General features: G+C 46.6%; 1 protein-coding gene across 4 annotated transcripts in view; it reads right to left on the reverse strand.

Annotated features, from left to right (window-relative positions):
* Nucleotides 1–21,351, reverse strand: part of Zdhhc14 (zinc finger DHHC-type palmitoyltransferase 14) — a 200,511-nt gene that overhangs the window by 38,373 nt on the left and 140,787 nt on the right. For all 4 annotated transcript variants that reach the window (XM_042702095.1, XM_042702098.1, XM_042702097.1 and 1 more), the window contains exon 3: nt 14,225–14,383. In XM_042702095.1, the coding sequence (XP_042558029.1) occupies nt 14,225–14,383 (159 nt within the window). The remainder of the gene's footprint in view (nt 1–14,224; nt 14,384–21,351) is intronic.

Here is a 21,351-nt window from a genome sequence, read left to right on the forward strand (position 1 = left end):
ATCTTCTCTAGGCACTGTCCCTGTCTCCCTGCTCTGTGGCCCCAGATGAGGGGGACAGGTGAGCAGAGCTGAAAATGAGCCCTCTGTGTATCCACGGCGTGTCTTAAGGAAGTCCATGGAGCAGTTCTCTGTCCCCCCCAAATAAACTCTTAGAACTTTGTATGATGTCACCTACTTTGTATGATGTCACCTTGTACAGCAGGGTGACTATGTTGGCAGTGGGACGCATCTGGGCTGAGCGCTCGCTGGATGGCTCTGGGTCTCTCCTCAGCAGTTCTGGGGGAGCCCCTGCTCCACCCCAATCCCAGCCGGGCCAGGAGCAGCTTCTCCTCTGCCCATGCCCAGCACCTTTCCATCCTTCCAAGACCGCTGTCCTCCATGAGCCTGGGCAGCACAGCCACGCGCGACCTCTCGCTTGCTGTCCATGCAGCCTCCTCCTCCTCCTCCTCCTCCTCGTCTTTCCTCCGTTCCCTATCACTGTCCCACACGGACCTGCTGCCTCCTTTACCCTCGATGCGTCTTCCTCACAGGCACCAGCCAGCCAGCTGCAGCCTGCTGTGCAGCGTGCACCGCTCGGGCCCTGGAGCTGATTTTACTTCGAGCCCTCCCGTCTACTTTAAGCTGCGGCACGTGAGGTTTCAGGTAGTTAAACTAAATCATGTTCTTAATAAGCCTGGGCCACACAGACATGACACACTGAAAATACAAGAGCTCTACCTTTTTTTAAGCACTGAATTTTAGGACAGGTGTGGTGGCTCATGTCTGCAATCCTAGCTACTTGGGAGGTGATCAGGGACTAGTGGTGAGAGGCAAGCCCAGGCAAAAAGTTACTGAGACCCCCATCTCACTCAATAAGCTGGGTGTGGTGGCATGCATCTGTAATCCTGGCGATGCAAGAGGCTTAGGTAGGAAGATCACCATTGGAGGCCGGCTCCAGGCCTTATCTGAAAAATAACTAGAACAAAAAGAGCTGGAGGTCTGCCTACAGAGTAGAACACCTGCTTAGCAAAGATGAAGTCTTGAGTTCAAAACCTGGTGTCTCTCTCTCTCTCTCTCTCTCTCTCACACACACACATACACAGGCACTGCTTTTTTTTTGGGGGGGGGGTCTGGTCGTAGGGCCTGAACTTTGGGCCTGGGCGCTGTCCCTCAGCTCTTCAGCTCAAGGCTAGTGCTCTACCACTGGAGCCACAGCGCCACTTCCAGCTTTTTTCTTTTTGCTTATATGGTGCTAAGGAATCGAACCCAGGGCCTCATGCATGCAAGGTAAGCTCTCTACCATTGAGCCACCTTCCCAGCCCTGAGCAGTGGGTTTCTAAGCATGAGCCTCTAAGTAGAAAGCGGGTTACTCAGCTTTCCATGATAAACAGCACTGCCCCGTTACGATGGGAGAACTCATAAGAGTCCGCTCTCGCTTGTGAACCCCAGCTACCAAGGAGGCTGAGAGCTGAGGATCCAGGTTCACAACCAACCAATTAGCCAGCAAAAAAGCTGGAAGTGAAGGTATGGCTCAAGTGGTAGAGTGCTAGCTTCGAATGAAAAAAAGTTAAGGGGTAGTGCCCAGGCGCTGCGTTCAAGCCCAGCACCAGCACCCACACAGAGTTACCTGCATGTATATGGAGGGGAGGAGCGCAATGGCGCAACTCCTCTGAACAACGGATAAATGCCAGGTCGTGGCATTGTGCTTGGATAGGGTATCAAGGGGGAGTGTGCACGAATGCAGAGAGGAAGAGCAAATGTAGTCAATATCTTCGATGTGTATTATGCAAAAACTAAACTACGGAACCTGAGACTAGGGCTGGGAGGGAGAAAATGGGGGAGAATGACGGGAGGGGTGATGCTGATCAAGATGCATTGAACTCATCACCTGACTTCTCTGTACAGCGACATCAAAGTCACCTGTAATAACATCCCATGAAAAAGCTGCTGCTTCTAGTGGAGACCGATGCCACTAGTGTGCTGTCACCTGTATTCACAGTTGATGAAAATACTGATTTTCTTTTCTTTTTTTCAGTCTGAGTCTTCAACTCAAGGTCTGGGCACTATCCCTGAGTTTTGTTTTTTGCTCAAGTCTAGCACTTTACCACTTGGAGCCACAGTGCCACTTGCGGTTTCCTGGTAGTTAATGGAGATGAGAGTCTCTCAGACTTTCTTGTTCAAGCTGGCTTCAAACCACATCCCTCAGATCTCAGCCTCCTGAGCAGCTAGGATTACAGATGTGAGCCACTTGTGTTCAGCTCACTGCTGGATTTAAAAATTCTTCCCAAATATAATCTTTCCAATTCTCTTAGTCCCTTATTTAAAATACTCCTTAACCTTTTAAGAAATAAAACTTATTCCACCCAGCCAAATTGTTTTCATAGCTCTTTTTAAAAAAATGTACAAACATATATTAAGCCTTCAAAACCAAAGCACACAGGTTATTGTTCATTATCAAAGTTTCCAGCCGTGAGCAGCTCAGCTCTGCCCAACTCCTACAAACAGTGGGTGGAATTCTGTGAACCGTTTACTGCCTAACACCCAACAGCGAGCAGCTGGATCGCCTGATACACCCACAAGTACCGCGGAAGATTGAAGGTATGCTTTGGCTTTTACCTCCGTTACTCTCCAAGCCATTACTGTTGGCCAATTTGGGTTCTGGAAGGTTCAAGTCAACCCTAGATTTTTAAAATATCAACTGTAAGGCACTGTAGGGGGTCAAAAGAGGAAACGATTCCTCTTCTCACCCCCCCCTCCCCTTCCTCCTCCTCCTCCTCCTATTCCTCTTCATTTTTACCTTCAACTCTGGGCCTCAAGTTCTTACTCAGCCTTTTTTCCTCATGGCTGGTTGGCACCCTATCACTGGAACCCTGTTTCCACTTCTGTTTTTATTTTTTTCTGGTTAACTAGACACAAGAGTCTCTTAGATTTGTCTTCCTAGGCTGGCTTTGAGCCTCAGTTCTCAGATCTCTGCCTCCTGAGTAGCTAGGATTATAGGTGTGAGCCACTGGTGACTAGTCACTTTCTGAAATAACTGTCTCCAGTCTTCTAATCTCCCCATGAGCCACAGGTTGTGTTACTCGGTAAATATTTTTTTCCTCCCTTCTGGCGCCATGGACATCTGTGATGGTCATGGGCCTCACTTGGCGCTGAGTCTTGGCAGCTGTGCTACCGAGAGAGGTTGGGAGAGACATGGAATGTTTTGGCTCTCCATCCCATGGTCTAATGACCTGCTGGGAGGAAAATGTGCTCCAACTGCTGCTTTCCCTTCAGTCTAGATTCTGGAATAAAATTTGAGAGCAGTATCTGAACCTGAACCCGTGCTGGAGCCAAGCTGCAGAGCTGTCCTGGGCAATCCCAGGCGTGGGAGAGAAACCTCTGCGAGGTTTTTTTTTTTTTTGGTCCGGTCGTGGGGCCTGAACTGGGCCTGAACTCTGGGCCTGGGCGCTGTCCCTCAGCTCTTCAGCTCAAGGCTAGCGCTCTACCGCTGAGCCACCTTCCCAGCCCCCTCTGCGAGTTTTGATGGTGTTTGTTACACAGCATCACCGGGCGGCAGCTAGCTGCTACAGCTCATCAATTCACTTAATGTTCGGGGCTCAGAGAAGTCCTCCCAAAGTGGAATCTCACTCCATCTTTTCTACTTCCTGTGAGCGCATGTCCAGTGGTTGAGTCAAGTCCCTCTATTAGGAGGGCAGCAGCCTTAGAGTGACTGTATCTGATATTGTCACTCTTTTTCAACTTCACTGCTTTATGGGACTGTTTAAAATGACGCTGATGGAATTAGACTCTATATCCTAAAGACCGCAATGTCCTCAAATATTTCTTCACAATGTTGGCTAGCTTTTTATGTCTTGGAAGAAAATTTGTCAAGGACAGGATGCCTGTATTTTTTTTTAAACTCTACTTGCATGAACAGCCAACAATAAATAGCTCGGTATTTATTGGTTGTAGTTAACAAATGACAGAAGGCCATTGTTCCGGACTAGGTTCTACAGGGCGACCCATGAGACCAGATTAAAAATCCAAATGGAGTCACTCACGCTAAAAGTTCTCTCACCCAACAAAAACTATGCTGACATCAAGACAAAAGAAATAACAGCCATACTTTCCAAAGAGGGAAGTATCAGTTAGCATGATAGATAATGGAATTCTCTTTGCTTCAGTCCTTCCACAAAAAAAGTAGCCTGAGGCATCCTGATGTTAATTAGTTGGTTTTTTTTTTTTTTTTTGATAGTACTGGGGTTTGAACTCCAAGCCTCTCATTCACCCGGCTTGCTTGTTGGTTGGTACTCTACCACTTGAGCCAAGTCTCCAGCCCCTCCAGCCTACCACTTTTGTTGGTATATTTTGGATGGCATCTCATAGACTTCTCTACAGAGGCTGGCCTTCAACTGTGATCCTCTGGATCTCAGCCTCCTTAAGTAACCAGGATTATAGACATGAGCTACCAGTTCCCAGATTAGTCAGTTATTTTTCTACTGTGCTGTCTCTAATTCCTCTTACAAGAGAATTAACTTTGAAATGACCAATCTACTTTCAGCTGTTTACATTTTATCATTCCTATCTATAAAACCAACCACTGCTGCCTGGCACATAGGGACGTTTATTCTATTTTACGGAATGAGGTGTTGCCTGATTGTAGAATTACAAAATAAAGCCCCTTTGAGGTCTTTAAATTGGCTGTAATTTCCTTTTTTGAAGTTGTAAATGCTTGGCTCCACAAAGCAGGTGACAGACCCGGCTAGATGTCTCACTTGCTCGTCTGCCTGCAGCCCCGGGCCTCCACGCTGGCACAGAACACTGTGCACTCTTAACTCTGTGGGCAAACCTTGACACTGACCTCCAAGGAGATATCGCCTAACGGTGAGTCAGGAGCAATGCTCGCAGAAGGAAACCATCTGTAAAATTATATCCATAATGCACAGCTTCTATCAGACCCTCGAAGACGGTAGCTACTTATTAATTTTTCCACATCACTAGTCACCCTAGCAGTGCCCTGTGGGAAGAAGCCGCTGCTGGCCACGGTTTCCTAGACAGGATGTGCAATTCCTGAGGCATCCAATGGCCTGGTCTCAGTGGCAAACTCAGGCAAAGTCTTCCAGTGGCTCTCAAGCTGGACCATGCTTGCGGTGCCCCAGGGAGCTTGCTGAGCCTGTGAGCGTGCAGACTTCCAGCCTGGGCCTGGTGACTCCATCTCACTTACCAACCCTGTGACAGAGAAAATTCTTCTGAAAGAAGAAAAGACTTCTTGGAATTTTGTTTTGATTACTGCCTCAAAAGCACCTGCACATACATCCTTCGTTTTAATTTGTTTTGAAGAAGAATCCTCGGTAGCAGTACCTGGGGTCTCCTGTTTGGGGGAACATGCGGGGAAAGGCTTTGCTGGGGATGGACCAGTGCCCCAGCCACTGGCTCTGGCCCCAGCTCGGAGGGCGCTGGGAGGATGGGTTGGAAGCCAGGGTCCTGCGGTGGCCGGGCCCTAGCAGAGCGAGTCAACAGTGAAGTCATGACAGGTCAGCTCAGGTGACATGTGTCATGGAAGTTCGTTGGAGTTAATTATTCTGTTGCTTGAGCTAAGATCCCCAAACCACTGCCTGAGCCTGGATTTACTTTCTGAGAAACGCAGGACTTGAGGAAACTTGGAATAAGGCCAGTGCCCCACACATGCCCTACTAGAGCTTAGGACCTTGCTAGTTGTGGGTAAAATGGACTTGAAGCCTCGTGAATGGATGCAGCAAAGCGGTGGTCTTTGCAATCAACCATGCAGACTTTCTGGAGCCACTGGCCTTTCCACGAAGTGTCAGTACGTCCTCACAGCCACACTGCAGGTTAGCAATGGAAAGGAAAACCTACAAATGGATTTTCCTCTAAAGAACTTGTGATTCCTTCCTTCCTTCCTTTCTTCCTTTTCTCTTTATTTTTTCCTTTCCTCTGTCCCTCCCTCTCTCCCTCAATCCTTCCCTCCCCCTCCCCTTGGTACTGGGGATTAAACTCAGTGCTATCCATTAGCTTTTTCCCTCAAGAATGGTGCTCTACTACTTGAGCCACAGATCTACTTGCAGCCTTTGGTGGTTATCTAGAGATAAGAATCCTTCCTGGGCTGGCTTTGAACCTTGATCCTCAGCTTTCTGAGTAGGATTACAGGTATGAGCCACCAGTGCTCTGCAGTCTTACTATCTTAATGTTAGTCTCTAGTCACCTTTAATGACACCAGCAGAGTCTCCACTGCTAAGCAAGTGACCCCAGGGGGTGGGAGTCATAGGGATCCAAATTCTACCCAGCCCTCCTCCTTATCTTGGTTTACTAAGTTCTGCAGAGGAACTGTACACCACATTTGATTAAATCCTGTTCTAGCATCTACCATCATGATCTCATACCTTTTGTCCTTTGATCTACAGATACATGAACAGTTTCTAGAATACACCTTCCTATGTCATAGCAATTCTTTCTTCTTTTTTTTTTTTGTCAGTCGATGGGCTTGAACTCTGGGCCTGGGCGCTGTCCCTCAGCTCTTCAGCTCAAGGTGAGGCGCTACCGCTTGAGCCACAGGGCCATTTCTGGTTTTCTAGTGGTTTATTGGAGATAAGAGTCTCATGGACTTTCCTGTCTGGGTTGGCTTTGAACCGTGATCCTCAGATCTCAGCTTCCCGAGTAGCTAGTATTATAGGCGTGAGCCACCGGCGCTCGGCTAGCAATTCTTTCTTTATACTTCTAAATTTCCTATGTCTTTTGTGTCAGCTTTTAATATTTGTTTCAAATTGATATTTTTGTTTTGGATTTTTTTTGCAGTCTTTTTTTTTTTCTTCAAGTTTTGGCTTGAGGGCTAGATACTCTCTTGGTGAAATAACAAGAAAAACTCCAACCTTTTCTTTTCTCTTTTTTTTTTTTTGGTTGGTCGTGGGGCCTGAGCTCTGGGCCTGGGCACTATTCCTCAGCTCTTCAGCTCAAGGCTAGCACTCTACCACTTAAGCTACAGCGCCACTTCCAGCTTTTTTCTGCTTATGTGGTGCTGAGGAATTGAACCCAGGGCCTCATGCATGCAATGCAAGCGCTCTACCACTGAGCCACCTTCCCAGCCCAACTCCAACCTTTTCTAAACTCTATTCAGAATCTTGGAAGTAAAACTGTATGAATCCAGCTTTCCTAGATAATTCTTCAACAAACTTCTGAGTGTGTGTGTGGCTATTGATCTACTGGAGTATTTCACTCATTCTTTGGTGAATTTCCAATAAAAATGATGTTTCACTGAATTTTCAAATCAACTAGCATACAGTTATATGAAACACAAAGTAATATTTATTTATCAATAATTAAAAACTGTCACCTACATTTGTCTCATTTCTACATGCTTGCTGTTTTCTCTTCATCTTTTATCAGAGGCCTATCTCTTGGCTGTTTATATTCCAGGAAATTAGACGTGGTGTCTTATTTACGGCTCAGTTTTCTAGGTCATGGATTTCTTCCTGTTTTCTTCAAGTTTATTTTGCTATCCTTTTTCTGTCTTCTGGAGATAGATGGTTTGTTCAGTTGTTTCTATTCTGAGAGTAGTTTTGCTTTTTGTACTGGACTTCCACCAACTTGTTTGATTTTATTGGCCATCTACCATCCAAGTAAACTTCCTATTTGGGGAGTATCCCAAAATAGGGAGGAAGTCGAGCCCCGCCCTTCCACCCCCACTAGAGAATGGACAGCAGGCACTGCCCTGGCTCTCTGGCTGCTCCGGTGGAAATGGATCCAGCTGAGGGGCTCTGCCCAGATCTCTGCACCTGTAGCCTATGGTCTTGGCAGAGAGGACAGAGTTTTAAGCTGATATTACAGCAGACTGAACTTGGTGGAAGTGCTGCCAGCACCTTGCTTGTGGCGTTCACCTGTAAGCCCCCAGCAGGTATGACTGGCCCTGCTTGGACACCTCGTCTCCCTGGGTCCGGCTTGCAGCACCTGCCTCATCTTCCAATGAACATTTTTTCTCTTCTGGCTATTGTTTAAATTTTAAATCTTGAATGGTACAGTTTTTTTTATTATTGTTCTTAAGTGCCATTTTCTAAATATTTTCTAAATATTCTACTACTCCAAGTTTTGAAGTTTTTGTCTCTCAAGAGTTTATGAAGGACAGACCTCAGGACCAATGGAATAGAATTGAAAACCCAGAAACGAACCCACAGACCAATAGCCATCTAATCTTCGATAAGGGAGCTAAAAAAAAATAGAATGGAAGAAAGACAGCCTCTTCAGTAAATGGTGCTGACAAAATCAGATAATCACTTGTAGAAAACTAAAGCTAGATCCTTATATATCACCCTGCACCAGAATCAACTCCAAATGGATCAAAGACCTCGGAGTCAATGCAGACACCCTGTAAACATTACAGGACGGAATAGGAGAAACCCTAGGTCTCCTTGGCACAAGCTGAAATTTTCTTAATAGAGACCCAAAAACACAACAAATCAAAGAAAGGCTGGACAAATGAGATTGCATGAAATTGAAGAGCTTCTGCATGGCAAAGGACATAGCTAGCAAGATCAATAGAAAGCCCACGGATTGGGAGATCTTCACTAGTCATACAATGGACAAGGGTCTCATATCTAAAATGTACTTGGAACTCAAAAAATTAATCCCCCTACAACATATCCTCAAAGAAACAACTGTCCAATAAATAAGTGGGAGAAAGACTTAAAGAGAAACTTCTCTAAAGAGGAAAGAAGGATGGCCAATAGACACATGAAGAAATGCTCAACCTCCCTTGCTATAAAAGAAATGCAAATCAAAACAACATTGAGATACCACCTCACCCCAGTTAGAATGGCTATAATTAAGACCTCTAATAACAACAGATGCTGGAGGGGATGTGGACAGAAGGGAACCCTACTACATTGTTGGTGGGAGTGTAAACTTGTTCAACCACTTTGGAAAGTAGTATGGAGGTTCCTTAAAAGACTCCACATAGAGCTCCCCTATGACCCAGCAATCCCACTTTTGGGCATTTACCCAAACGATTACAAACAAGGCCATACTAAAGCAACCAGCCCAACTATGTTTATTGCAGTATTATTTACCATAGCTAAGATATGGAACCAACCCAGATGTCCCACAGTAGATGAATGGATCAAGAAAATGTGGTATATATACACAATGGAATTCTATGCCTCCATCAGAAAGAATGACATTGCCTAATTTGTTAGAAAATGGAAAGACTTGGAAAAAATTGTATTAAGTGAAGTAAGCTAGGTCCAAAGAAACATAGGTCCCATGGTTTCCCTTATTTGCAATAACTAGTATATGTCTGAGACAAGCAGAAACAGATAAGTTGATGTTAGGCAAAAAGAACCCCAAGATAAGGACTCAAATGTTTTTTCTTCTTGCTATTGTTTCTAACATATTTATAAGATTTTTTTTTTTGTTGCTTTGTATGTCCCTCCCCAACAGTATAACCCCTGTTTTCACTGTATTTGATGTTGGTATAATTTGTGGAGGGGAAGGGAAAAAAACAAATTGTTTAAATAGGGATACAGGTGGACCCATTGCAACAATGAGATGTATAAGACTTTAAATCGAAAAAGGAACTTGGCATGGGGTGGGGGGTGGGGGAGATGGGAAGGGATGGGAAGGGGAAACAAAGGAGGAGGCAACAATGCTTGATAAGAAATGTACTCATTACCTTGCCCATGTAATTGTAATCCCTCTGTATGACATTTTCACAATTAAAAAAAAAGAGTTTATGAAGCCAGGAATGGTGGTGCATATCTGTGACACTAGCGACTTGCAAGAATCATGGTTTGAGACCCTATCTGAAAAATAGCAAACTCGAGAAAGGGCTGAGGATATGGCTCAAGACGTAGAGGGTCTGCCTAGCAAGCCTGAGGCCTGAGCTCAAACCCCAGTACCATTAAAAGAAAACAATGTACATAGTTAGGCACTGATGTATGTTTAGGGAGGCAGAGGCAGGTGATTGAACACGAAGCCATCCCAGGAAAAAATTAGCAAGATTCTATCTCAAAAATAAAAGAGTTGTAGGAATGGCTCAAGTGGCAGAGTACTTGCCTAGCAAGTGTAAAGCCCTAAGCTCTTTCCCAAGTAGCACAAAAATTGTTTATGTAAAGTTTTTAATCTTCAAAAAATGATAATTGGTTGTGTTTGGGCACTCATTTCTTTCTTTCTGTTGGTCATGGGGCTTGAACTCCAGGCCTGGGCACTGTCCCTAAGCTCTTCAGCTCAAGGCAAGCACCCTACCACTTGAGCCACAGCGCCATTTCCGATTCTCTGGTGGTTAATTGGAGGTGAGAGTCTTGTGGATTTTCCTGCCAGGGCTGGCTTTGAACCATGATTCTCAGCTCTCAGCCTCCTGAGTAGCTAGGATGACAGGCGTGAGCCACTGGCACCCAGCTAGGCACTTATTTCTTTGTGGCTGTTTCTAGTTTATTGTGTCATCAGATGATGTAGTTAAGGCAACATCTGCTTTGTAGGAATTTAGGAATATCTTGATGGCCTTTTATGATTTATGACATGTTTTGAAAAAGGCATATCTTACAGAAACAAAGATCAACATATATTTATTCGTTACATAGTGAGATCCTTGATTTTCTTATATTTTATGGACATCAGTCTCAAAAACAGGTATGCCATGTGTTCATACCAAACTATCCCTGTATTTCCTAACAATTTTAACTTTATGAATTTTGAGGCAATGTTATTTTGTATATAAATGATAATTTTGTACTGTACTTTTGTTGGCATGACTGAATTCAGGGCCTCACACTTAAACCATTTAAGCTACGGTCTCAGACATTTTTCCTTTACTTATTTTACAAGTAGGGTCTCACATTGGTGCCTACCCCGACCCTCACCATGGTTTTCCTATTTATGTTTTCTGCATAGCTGTCAGGCTACAAACTATGGTTGCCAACTTTTTGTTGGTTGAGATGGGGGTCTTGCAAACATTTCTGTCCTAAAATTCAATAGTTCTGATCTCTTCCTCTGGAGCAGCGAGGATTACAGGCAGGAGCCATCATATTCAGCCTTTAACTGCACTCTTTAGCAAAATGAAATTACTCTCTTGGACCTGTGCCCCATGATAAATGCAAAGTGTTCTGCTTGAATTCTCCATGCTCTGCTGTAGTAACAATCCGAAGACTATCTTTTACTTTGGCATAACTAGCTCCTATCACATCCCTAGACATACAGATGCTGATTAAATATTGGTGAAATGCAAAGACCCAGCAAACTAGGAGGCATAGTAAAGTCTTAAGAGTTCAGGTCTCAAAGAGGACACAGATGCCAGCTCCTTCCATTTCCCTCAAATGACATCTTTTTGTTTTGTTTTGTTTTTGGTTGTGGGGCTTGAACTCTGGGCCTAGGCACTGTCCCTGAGCAATTCGGCTCAAGGTGAGCACTCTACCACAGCACCACTTCCAGTTTTCTGATGATTAATTGGAGATAAGAGTCTCATGGACTTTTCTGCCTAGGCTGGCTTTGACCGTGAGCCTCAGATCTCAGCCTCCCGAGTAGCTAGGATTATGGGCGTGAGCCACCAGCACCTGGCTAACTAACATCTTTTCGATGGAACATTATTGGCCCTCTTACCAGACCCAAGGTGAAGAAGAAATCCAGGATGCTAGCCTGCACTAGAAGGCAAGTACAATGCCAAACTCCTCATTTCAACCTTTCGACGTCCGTCGGACAGTGATGTCGTGGCTGGGTTTTGAGGACCGTGGTGGAGGTGCGTGTGCTCGGGTTTGAGCTCTGAGACCCCATCACAGAGGATGCAGCGAGGCAATGGGAGGGTCCACTGTGGCCAGGAGGGTGTGTATTAAAACACGCCACATGCTCAGGAGAGAAAGGACAGCAGGCCAGGGGAGGAGACCTGTAAGCATTCTGTAGAGGGCGGTACAGTCCCCGGCCACAGCAATAATGGCTTTGGGAGAGTTTTAAGGCATCCAGACCAGACACGACAGAGGGGACGGAAGACAAGTGGACCACGCTGCCCTCTGGGCCCCGTGCGGCTCCTCAGAGCTCAGCAGCCTGAGCGCCTCATGTGCACAAGACAAGAAATAGCAGGCTGAGAACAGGAAATGCAAATGAGTAAGTAGCAACAAAGAGTGTCCAAAAATGGAAAAGATTTTTTTTTATAAATGATAAAGAGAAGAAGAAAACACATCCTTATTAATCAAAATGCAGATCAGGGTAGGGCATTAGGCCGGCAGGAGAGGGCATGCAAAACAACACAAGAGTTAAGTTTTATACTTTTCGATCCTATTAGAGTCACGGGGATCAAAATATCAACCCAACAAATGGCCCTGAGAATTCCCACAGATGGGTCCCCTGAAGAGTTAGAAGCCCCCATGCTGCTCTGGCTTCAGAGTGTCGTGGGGATGCCTGTGGGATGGCCCCTGGGGCTGGCGGCTGTCCCCACGAAAGGTAGGAAATCAAACCGAGCCTGGGATATCTTTGCAGAAGCTCTAGTGTGTCCCCTCACATGGGTCGCGTGCTACGTGCCAGGCTTACTGCAAGAGCTTTGCATGTCTCTAACCTCCTACCATCACGTGAGGTAGGAACTGCCACCAACCCCACTACAACGAAGAGAAAACAGAGGCCAGAGAGTAAGCAGCGGGTCTAAGTCACATGGTAGATATTTGGACCCAGGTGCTTTCTTTGTACTTCTTTGAAAACGATTCTCTTTAAGTATTGTACAAAGGAGTTGCCCTTTCACATAGTAGTTTATGAATATATCTTGATCAGTGGCACCCCTTTAACATTCTCACCCAGCCCTTCCCTCCCAATTCTTAATTTTGTAGGATACACATTGGATTCCTATCTGCATTCCCCTCATCTTCTCCTCTTCATTCCCCTTTTCCCCTAGACCTCACTCCACCCCTTCTGAGTACTGGGTTCCTGGTGATTTATTTAGCTGGACTTTAATTTTGGCTTTCTAAGGTATTGTTACTATTTAAGATCTCCTTTGAATCTACTGTATTTCAGTTAATACATTTGTATGCACTTGTACACCACCCAACATATCTACTTATGAGTCTGGGATCTACATCTAGCTTCCACATACAAGGGAAAACACATACCCTTTGTCACTCTGGGCCTGTCATATTGCACTTAACTCTAGGTTCCTTTCTCCTGATAGGAAAGACAGAACCAAATTCTATGCTGTTCCTTAGGGAAGGCAAAAACTAATTTAAGTTAACAAAGCCTGAGAGGAAAAATAGGGCCTCTGTATGAAATTATTGATGATTAAAGTTAGGATACAGTAAATGTAAGGTACATAAGATTGATTGTCCCAGCAGGAAGTACATTATAGAACTGCATTTTTTTCAAAAAGAATGAGACTATGAATTCTTAGACTGAAGGAGGAGAGGGCTGGGAGTGAATGACGGACATATGGATGTGTCACTGAGGGAAGGCAGGCTTGTTCTGAGCTCCTCTCTCTCCTTTCAGGCATGAGGTCGCAAGTTCCATGCTTATTTTCATGGGAACATCACGTTCATGTCTACTCAAGGCTGGCCAAGCGCTAAGAAGCGGGGTCCTCCACATGTGGTCCAGCCCTCAGCTGCCCTTCTAATCCCTTGCCAGCCTCGTGGCGTGGGCAGTGGCTCTGTCTGAGGACTCCAGGGGCCAGGCCTGGTGGGTTGCAGCAGCCGGTGCAGGGGTGGTAGTAGGGCCACATCTTGTAAGGAAGGGCCTCCGGCTCTCCCCCTGCCTGCCTCCCGGCTCCGTCCTAGGGAAGCTAGTGACTAGAGCAGGGGTCCTAACAGCCGCCCCGGGATGGGGATGCCGCCTGCCTCGGCCTGGCTTCCTGTCCCTGGGATGCACGCCTGCAGCTCCTCCAGGAGTAGTTTCATCCCAACTCCTACGGGTCTGACAGCCTCAGGGAGATGAAGACCCTCACGCGGTACCTGCGCTGGGGAGGAGGCCTGGTGGCGTAGGGATGCAAAGAGCCAGGAAACACGAAGGATCGGTGGCCATGGACCAGGCCAGACGCGGTCAGCCAGTGGAGCCAGTCAAATGCAGTGACGGGGGCGGAGCCGGCTGGGGGCGGAGCCAGGCACATGGGAGGAACTTGCCCCAGGGGAGGAGCCGGCCCCGGGGGCGGAGCCGGTCCAGGGGCGGAGCCTGCCTGGGGGCGGAGCCGGCCCCGGGGTGGAGCCTGCCTGGGGGCGGAGCCGGCCTGGGAGCGGAGCCGGCCCAGGGGCGGAGCCGGCCCGAGGGGCGGAGCCGACCTCCGCAGACCCACAGCCTCACTCACCTACGCAGTTATCGCACAGGCTGCAGTGGGAGGCGCGAGGGGGCCGGAAAATCTTGCAGGTGAAACAGTACTTAAGTTTCACAGTCTGGCCGTTGATGATGACTTCTTTGGTTCTGGGGGGCGGGCGGTACCCCCCGGAACTGGTGCCATTTGCAATGTCTGTAGAGGAAAAGGAGAAACAGTGCTTCAGCCCCCAGACCCTCCTTGTGGACACAAATCCCCCTGGAGTCGGCCCACCTAGCTCTGGGGGGCCCCCCCCCACCTGACGCGCATGCGTGCAGGGCACCAAGGGCGGGCTGTTAGTGCATACCTGGAGCACCAATGTGATTTGTTCCATGCTCATAGGAGCCCACGTGATCAACACTGGCCAATGGCCTTTGAGCTCATATGCTCCGCCCACCCCTGGCCCCACCCAGTAGGGAATCTGAGGGACCCCGCCCACTCCCTCCTGGGGAGGGGGTGCAGACAATTCCCCACCCCCCCAGGCCACCTGGACGGCCCAGGGTGCAGAAGACCACCCTTCTGATTTTGTCTTCACTGCCCACCAAACTTGTACTATGTCAATCTCTGAAGGTCTGTTACAAAAGCTAGCCTTTGCCCCAATTAGCACAGGGCCATGCTGAATTCTCCTTCTTGGATGGTGTGCTCCAAATCCAGCCCAGCTGACTCTCCACATTCGTTCCTCAAAAATACCAGTGTGAGGAGGCGCACAAAGACCCAAAGCCTATGTGCCTCTAATCACAGAAAATAATATTAATTGACATGAACTCCAGAAAGTGGAAAAAACCCAAAAATCTAGTGCATAGGAGATGGGAATATACATTGAAAAAAATTTGTAAAAATAAAAACACTTAAATTTATATTCAAAGACATCATTTCCACATTTTGTTCATCTGACCAGAATCTTTGATTATGTTTTTGAGCCAATTCTAAAAATGTAGAAAAAATTACAAATACATCTGTCTCCAAGTTCCATCTTGTCTCTGGGTTTGGTTCTGCTTGCCCATCTCACATTAGAATCACCCCCTAACCCATGGGGTCCCAACCGGTGGTCTCAGTATTCTGTAGAGCGAAGAGCCCTTAATCTGTAGGAAGATGAAGCTTCCAGTTTTATTCTCACATCAACACCTCACCCCAGACCCCAAGACGTGACTAAAAAATTCTCTTGGAGAAGAGAAGATCATCAGGAGGGCCTTGGCCGAGTCCTTCAGTCCTTCTGTACTAAGGAAGGAACAAAGTGATGGGGCGGCCTTGGCTTCGCTGAGCATCTTTGTGAAAAGAATGGGCTTGGAATAAGGTCCTTGATGATGAGAGCAGATGGCTATGGGTGCCCCTGAGCCTCAAAATAAAACGTTGCTGTTTCAGTAGCTTTGTGTCAGTTGTCAAATTGATCATACCTCTTTAGCTCTTGCAAATATGAACTGAAAAACTAGAAATCAGATACAGGCTTAAAAGGCTATTACCAACCCAATCAGAGGTTGGTGTCAATTTAGTCAGAAAAATTTTGAAGCTAAAACTAAAAGTCAAATATTTTTAAATGAAGCAATGTCAACCTTCTCAGCACTAGAACTACCTAAAAAGTCTAGCTCTGAGTAGTGATAATTTGACAATATGAAAGTTTGTGAGCATTTCTTATGACAGATAGACTATTGATCTGGGGGCTCCAAAGTACATTTTCTTTTTTTTTTTTTGGGGGGGGGTCTGGTCATGGGGCTTGAACTCTGGGCCTGGGTGCTGTCCCTCAGCTCTTCAGCTCAAGGCTAGCGCTCTACCACTTGAGCCACAGCACCACTTCCAGCTTTTTTCTTTTTGCCTATGTGGTGCTGAGGAATCAAACCCAGGGCCTCAGGCATGCAAGGCAAGCACTCTACCACTGAGCCACCTTCCCAGCCCCTCCAAAGTACATTTTCTGAAAGTATAATCCTTTGATACAAAGTGAACTAAGAACTAGTATTTGACAGACCCAGTAAAGGGAAGCTTAAGAATGTAGCCAAAACCCTGAATGCTCTGACTAGATATTTGAAGGACTCAAGAAGGAAATGGAAGGCTGGGTGCTGGTGGCTCACATCTTCAGTCCTAGCTACTAAGGAGGCTGATATCTGAGGATTATGGTTGGAAGCCAGCCTGGGCAGGAAAGCCCGTGAGGCTCTTATCTCCAATCTATCAGCGAAAAGCAAGAAGCACAGGTGGGGTCCATGTGGTAAAGTGTGCAAAAGCCAAGTGAGAGTATGAGGCCCCGAGCTCAAGCCCCAGTTAGACAGAAAAAAAGAACGAAAAAGAAAAAAGAGAAAGAAATGGAAGGACTGGATGATCTGGACTCAGGGGCTCAGAGATGCCATCAAGTGATGGAAAGAACAGAATTCAAACAAATGAACAAACCAGTCAGCCATATTTATGCAGGGCTGCGGTGCAGCAAGGTTGGAACCTGGGGGTCTAAGAGGGCTCTGGCTGCTGGGGGACCCAGAGAGCCCACTGCCCAGTGACCCTCTCCTTTTGGATTGGATATATTCTCTACACAGCCCTCATAGTAAGCCTTCTAGGTGAAGTGTGACCAAGATCCTTAGGTCTCACCAAGGCCCCCCAAGTTCTGGGCCTCTGGTCTGCTCTTCCCGTGGCATAGCCTCCCACAGGGCCTTTGTTCCAAACAAAGCGGTCACCAGGGGCTTCTTGGAATGGTCATCCTGTTCCCCACACAGGTACACTGTCCCCACCGTAGGGCTCTCTGTGCTGCGGGTTCCTCTTCTGCCTTCTAGGGAGAATGAACCCACTGGTAAGGCCCAGTACAAAGCATTCACCACGAGAACAGCGGCAGGCAGAGCTGCTTGCTCCTTCCCTTGGATACTCATGGGATTTAATGCATCTATTTATCCAGTCAGTCGAGCTGTGCTGCGCTCGCAGCCCTGGCCACCAGGGCTTTAAGTACCATCCTGAGGACAAAGGCTTTTCTTCAGTGTTCACTGGTCTCTCGTCTTTCTCTCACTTGTGGAGATCACAGGTACAACGCACTAAACTTGGTGTTCTGCTCAAGTCCTCAATTACTCTGGCTTGGGTTTTTTGGGGGCGGGGGTGTTACTTGTGTTTTTGTATTTGGCAGCATTCAATTGAGTCTCTACTTCGTAGGGCTGTTTTATGAGGTTTAAATGCAGCTAGCGACAAAGAATAGCAAAGTCTATAATAGCTAATGGTTCAAGAACACTACAGTTTTTTGGGTTCTTTTTTGAAAAATCTCAAACAGTTTCTCCAAGTTCATATGAGTCAGTATTTCTCAAGGGCATTTTTCACAAAAGCATTCTGAAAGGCAACTTAAAAGCTTAAAAAAAATAGTCTTTACATGCATAAACTCTCCCCTAAATTGCTGGCACAGAGGTAGAAATAATACCAGCCCTGCATCAATAGTAGCCTGCTCATCAGACCTGCAGACAAAGAGTTAGGGAACCAGGGGACATGAAGAACAGGTTGCCCAGTGTGTGAGCTCTGGAATGAGACCTGCCAGTCACAGAAGTCCTGGGCTAGACAGAGCCTTGTGTAGTTGTTTGTTACTGAAGGTCTGCCTTTCCAGTGCTAGCTCTGAAAGTTAAAGCCTCTTTTCCTCCTGATTTAGATCATGATGGACCCAATGTTTCTCCTTAGTTATTCCTACCCCAAATTGTTATAAATACACGTGTAATTGCACTATATTTCTGTAAAATGCAAACGTAATAAAAATACAACTTTTTTTTAGGGGGGGGACAGCACTGAGCTTTGAACTCTGAGCCTTAGAATGTGGTAGATAGGTCCTCTACCACTTGAGCCACACACCCAGCCCTTTTTGCTTTAGTTATTTTTCTAAAATAAGGTCGAGTGTTTGTGCTCAGCCCGCCCGGATCAAGATATTCTTATTTCCATTTCCTGCACAGCTAGTAGAACTTTTTGTCAGCGATGACCAAGAACCACAATCCTCCCAATCTCTACCTCCTGAATAGTAGCCAGGATTGAAGGCATGAGTCACCATGCTTGGCAAAATCTTGCTTCTTCACAGATGCAGGTTCTGATGTTTTCCTTAGCCAAAGAATTTGGAAGAACGACATTCCCCTGTGCATTTAAGTTTCACAGACCATTAAGCAGCTGACAGAGCATCTGCCAGGGTGCTAAAAATGTCTGCTAACAGGAGTTTAGTCAGAATGAAGGTAAAGTTCAGGGCCAGCGTGAAACCATGCATCTGTCTTCCTGACTATTGCAGTGGTTGGAGAACAGCCACTGGCTGTCCCCAACACACAGCCAGTGGATAGAACAAGAAAATATTCACTAGGTGCCGTGGCCTGGCCAGCAGTATTCTGCTCACTGTGGAGAGCAGGGCAAGTCACTTGTGGCTTACTCTCTGGGGTGGGGGTGGGGGACAGGTAAAGCAGAGAATGGGTGTTTGGTAATTCACGTGTGCACACACACGACTTCTATTTGGAAGTAGATGATCAGAGTCACTTTGCACTGCTGCTGTCAACAAGGGTAACTTTGTTTCCAGGTAAACCTCCATAAAATGTAAACGATAAAGAAAGCCGGGCACCAGTGGCTCATGCCTGAAATCCTACTAGTCTGGGGCTGAGATCTGAGGACCCTGGTTCAAAGCCAGCTCTGACCAGAGGCTGTTCCACGCACTGGGGTTCAGCCATCCTGGGGGGAAGCCGCTACATGAGGGCCTGGGGGCTGAGCAAAGCACGCTCCCTTCACCTGGCCTCCGTGCAGCATCTTTCTGTAAGAACTTCATTGCACGGGAATGACTGGGAATGACTTTCTGTCAGCTACCAAAATCCAATTCAGATCCGGAACCATGAGAAACTAAGGAGTGATGGAAAGAGCAGTTTTCCTGGGAGGAAGGACAGAATTCTATTGCCTGTTTTGTGTGCCGCTGAGCAGCTGCACTTCACTGGGTGACAGTGTCTGTTCCTAGGAGAGGGGAGAAAGGGTCTTCTTCAGGGTGTAGAGTCCGTATGGGCCTTTCCTTGAACAGGACCAAACCTTTTCTCGTCTTTTCTTTTCTTTTCTTTTTCAGGCCTGAGGCTGGGACTCAAACTCTGTACCTGCTGCCAGCTGAGCCACGCATCCAACCCCAGCACCCAGCCTTGGCTTCCCTGACGTTGGCATCGTGCTAACTCTTCATGCCTGTGGCTAAATTTGAAGAACACTGTGTAGCTTGCTTATGTTCTCTGTCACAATTTAGTCCTCACAGAAGTTCATGAGTTCAAGGTTAGAGTGCCGCTATTGGAGTTGCTATGGCTGGTTTTGCAGTGGGACCTCGTGGCCAGTCCTGCTGGGAGCATGTCTTTCCAGGAGCTTGTGGGATCCTGAGCATCCTGGCTCTCCACATCCCCACCCACCATGTCAGAGCTTGCTCAGACACATGCTCCACAGTATCTCTGTCCAGGGCCTGAACCACAGGCCACCTCTTCTTGAGCAGAAACATTCAGAACTGTGAGCCCAATTAAATCTTTTCTCTTCTATAAGGTAATTTACCTCGAGTAAATTATAGTGATGGAAAGCTGACCCATACATTCTCTGCAAACCCATTTCTTTTATTTTTGACATATCCTCCCAGACATTAATTGTTAAAGACACAAGTAAGTAAGCAAGCACGTAAATGTTTGTTTAAACTAAATCCAGTATCCCCCTGGATCGATGATCTCAATTGACCACGTCTTTACTTACAGTGATGCTAATGAAAGCAGCCAGATGAGTGTTACTTTGGAGCATTTCTCTAACAAAGGCAGCCTGGACAAGCTCAGCAACAGATTTCACCCCAGATCCACACTTACTGTCAGGACCTACAAGTACCTTCAAGGGCCAAGGCCTCTGAGTTTTCAAATGCAAATCAGGCAAAAATGAGTTTCATCTAAACTAGATTACAAAATTGATTGGCAATATTGATTTTGTCTTTGCATTGGTGCTCATAGTTTAACAAAAGATTATATAATTGTTGTGAAATTACAATGTAAGGGCTGACAGATTTAAGATACATTATTTATTGGCAAGCTCCTGGAGTCAAGAGAAGTAAAATCTAGATTTTTAATACACACAAATCCCATTCACTTAACTGTATTATTTTCAGAGTCTTGCAGATGGCCAACCGCTAAATATTATTGGAAAAGGGAGAAAATTGGGTGTCCATTTATAGGGATTATTCTGTAGTGGGCAGTAAGTCCTGCACAAGTATATGTAATACAAAAGACAACACTTCTGAATGGCCTATCCTTTTAACTCCAGCCCCATAAATATGTTGATACCTCTGGAGGTTCTATTTTCCCTCCTGTCTAAGAAAGAGACTTGCTCAGGTCCCAAGCTTGGTTGGCACAGAGAGTAAAGTAGAACCGACGTTTTTATGCTTTTGCCCCAACCCAGGTCAGTTGTGATCACCAGGCAAGTCAGGGCTTAATTGAAAATTATGATGTTGCTGATGACAAGGATTATGATGGTGATGATGGTGATGATGATGATGACAGTGACATGATGATGCTGATCTGGTCCATGAGGGAAGAGTTTCTCAATGAAGAAATTATCTGAGAAATTCTTCAGGTTTCCAGCCCCAGTTCACCTCGGTAAGGCGCTGACGTGAGGAGCAAGGCAGGACAGGCCTCTCCTTGCTGGGAAAGGCCTGGGGTTGGTCCACGTGCTAACCATTCCACCTGACAGGGCAGCCTGGGGAGCCCGGTACAGGATGACTGCGGTCAGCCAACCACAGCACCACGTCGCTTCCATCCGGATTCAAAACAAATCCCAGAACTGCAACATGTGTATTTACCACAGCCGACCACCTAGACTAAGCTAGTTTGGCTTTAGAGATGCTTGGATGTTTGTTTTCAACGCAGGGGGTGATGGGGTAAGGGGGCTCCTGCGTGCTCCTTCCCTCAAGGCCTGGACACCCGCAACTCTGGCTGGGTCTCTATGTCCTCCTTAGTGCTCAACCCCAGACAGAGACAACTGCTTGCTGGCTAGAGATGCCACCCTATCATTTCTATCAAGAGAAGGAAATGCCCACTCTTGTTCTGAGTAAGCGCGCGTTTAAGTGGAGCTGCGCGGCTGGAAAGACCGCTGCTGTGGGTCCTGCTAGCCAGCCCCTTCCCAGACATTCTGTTCTGGGTGGGAGATTGAAAAAAACA

This window comes from Dipodomys spectabilis, unplaced genomic scaffold (assembly GCF_019054845.1).
Source record: "Dipodomys spectabilis isolate Male_0828 unplaced genomic scaffold, ASM1905484v1 ptg000302l, whole genome shotgun sequence".
Lineage (NCBI taxonomy): Eukaryota > Metazoa > Chordata > Mammalia > Rodentia > Heteromyidae > Dipodomys > Dipodomys spectabilis.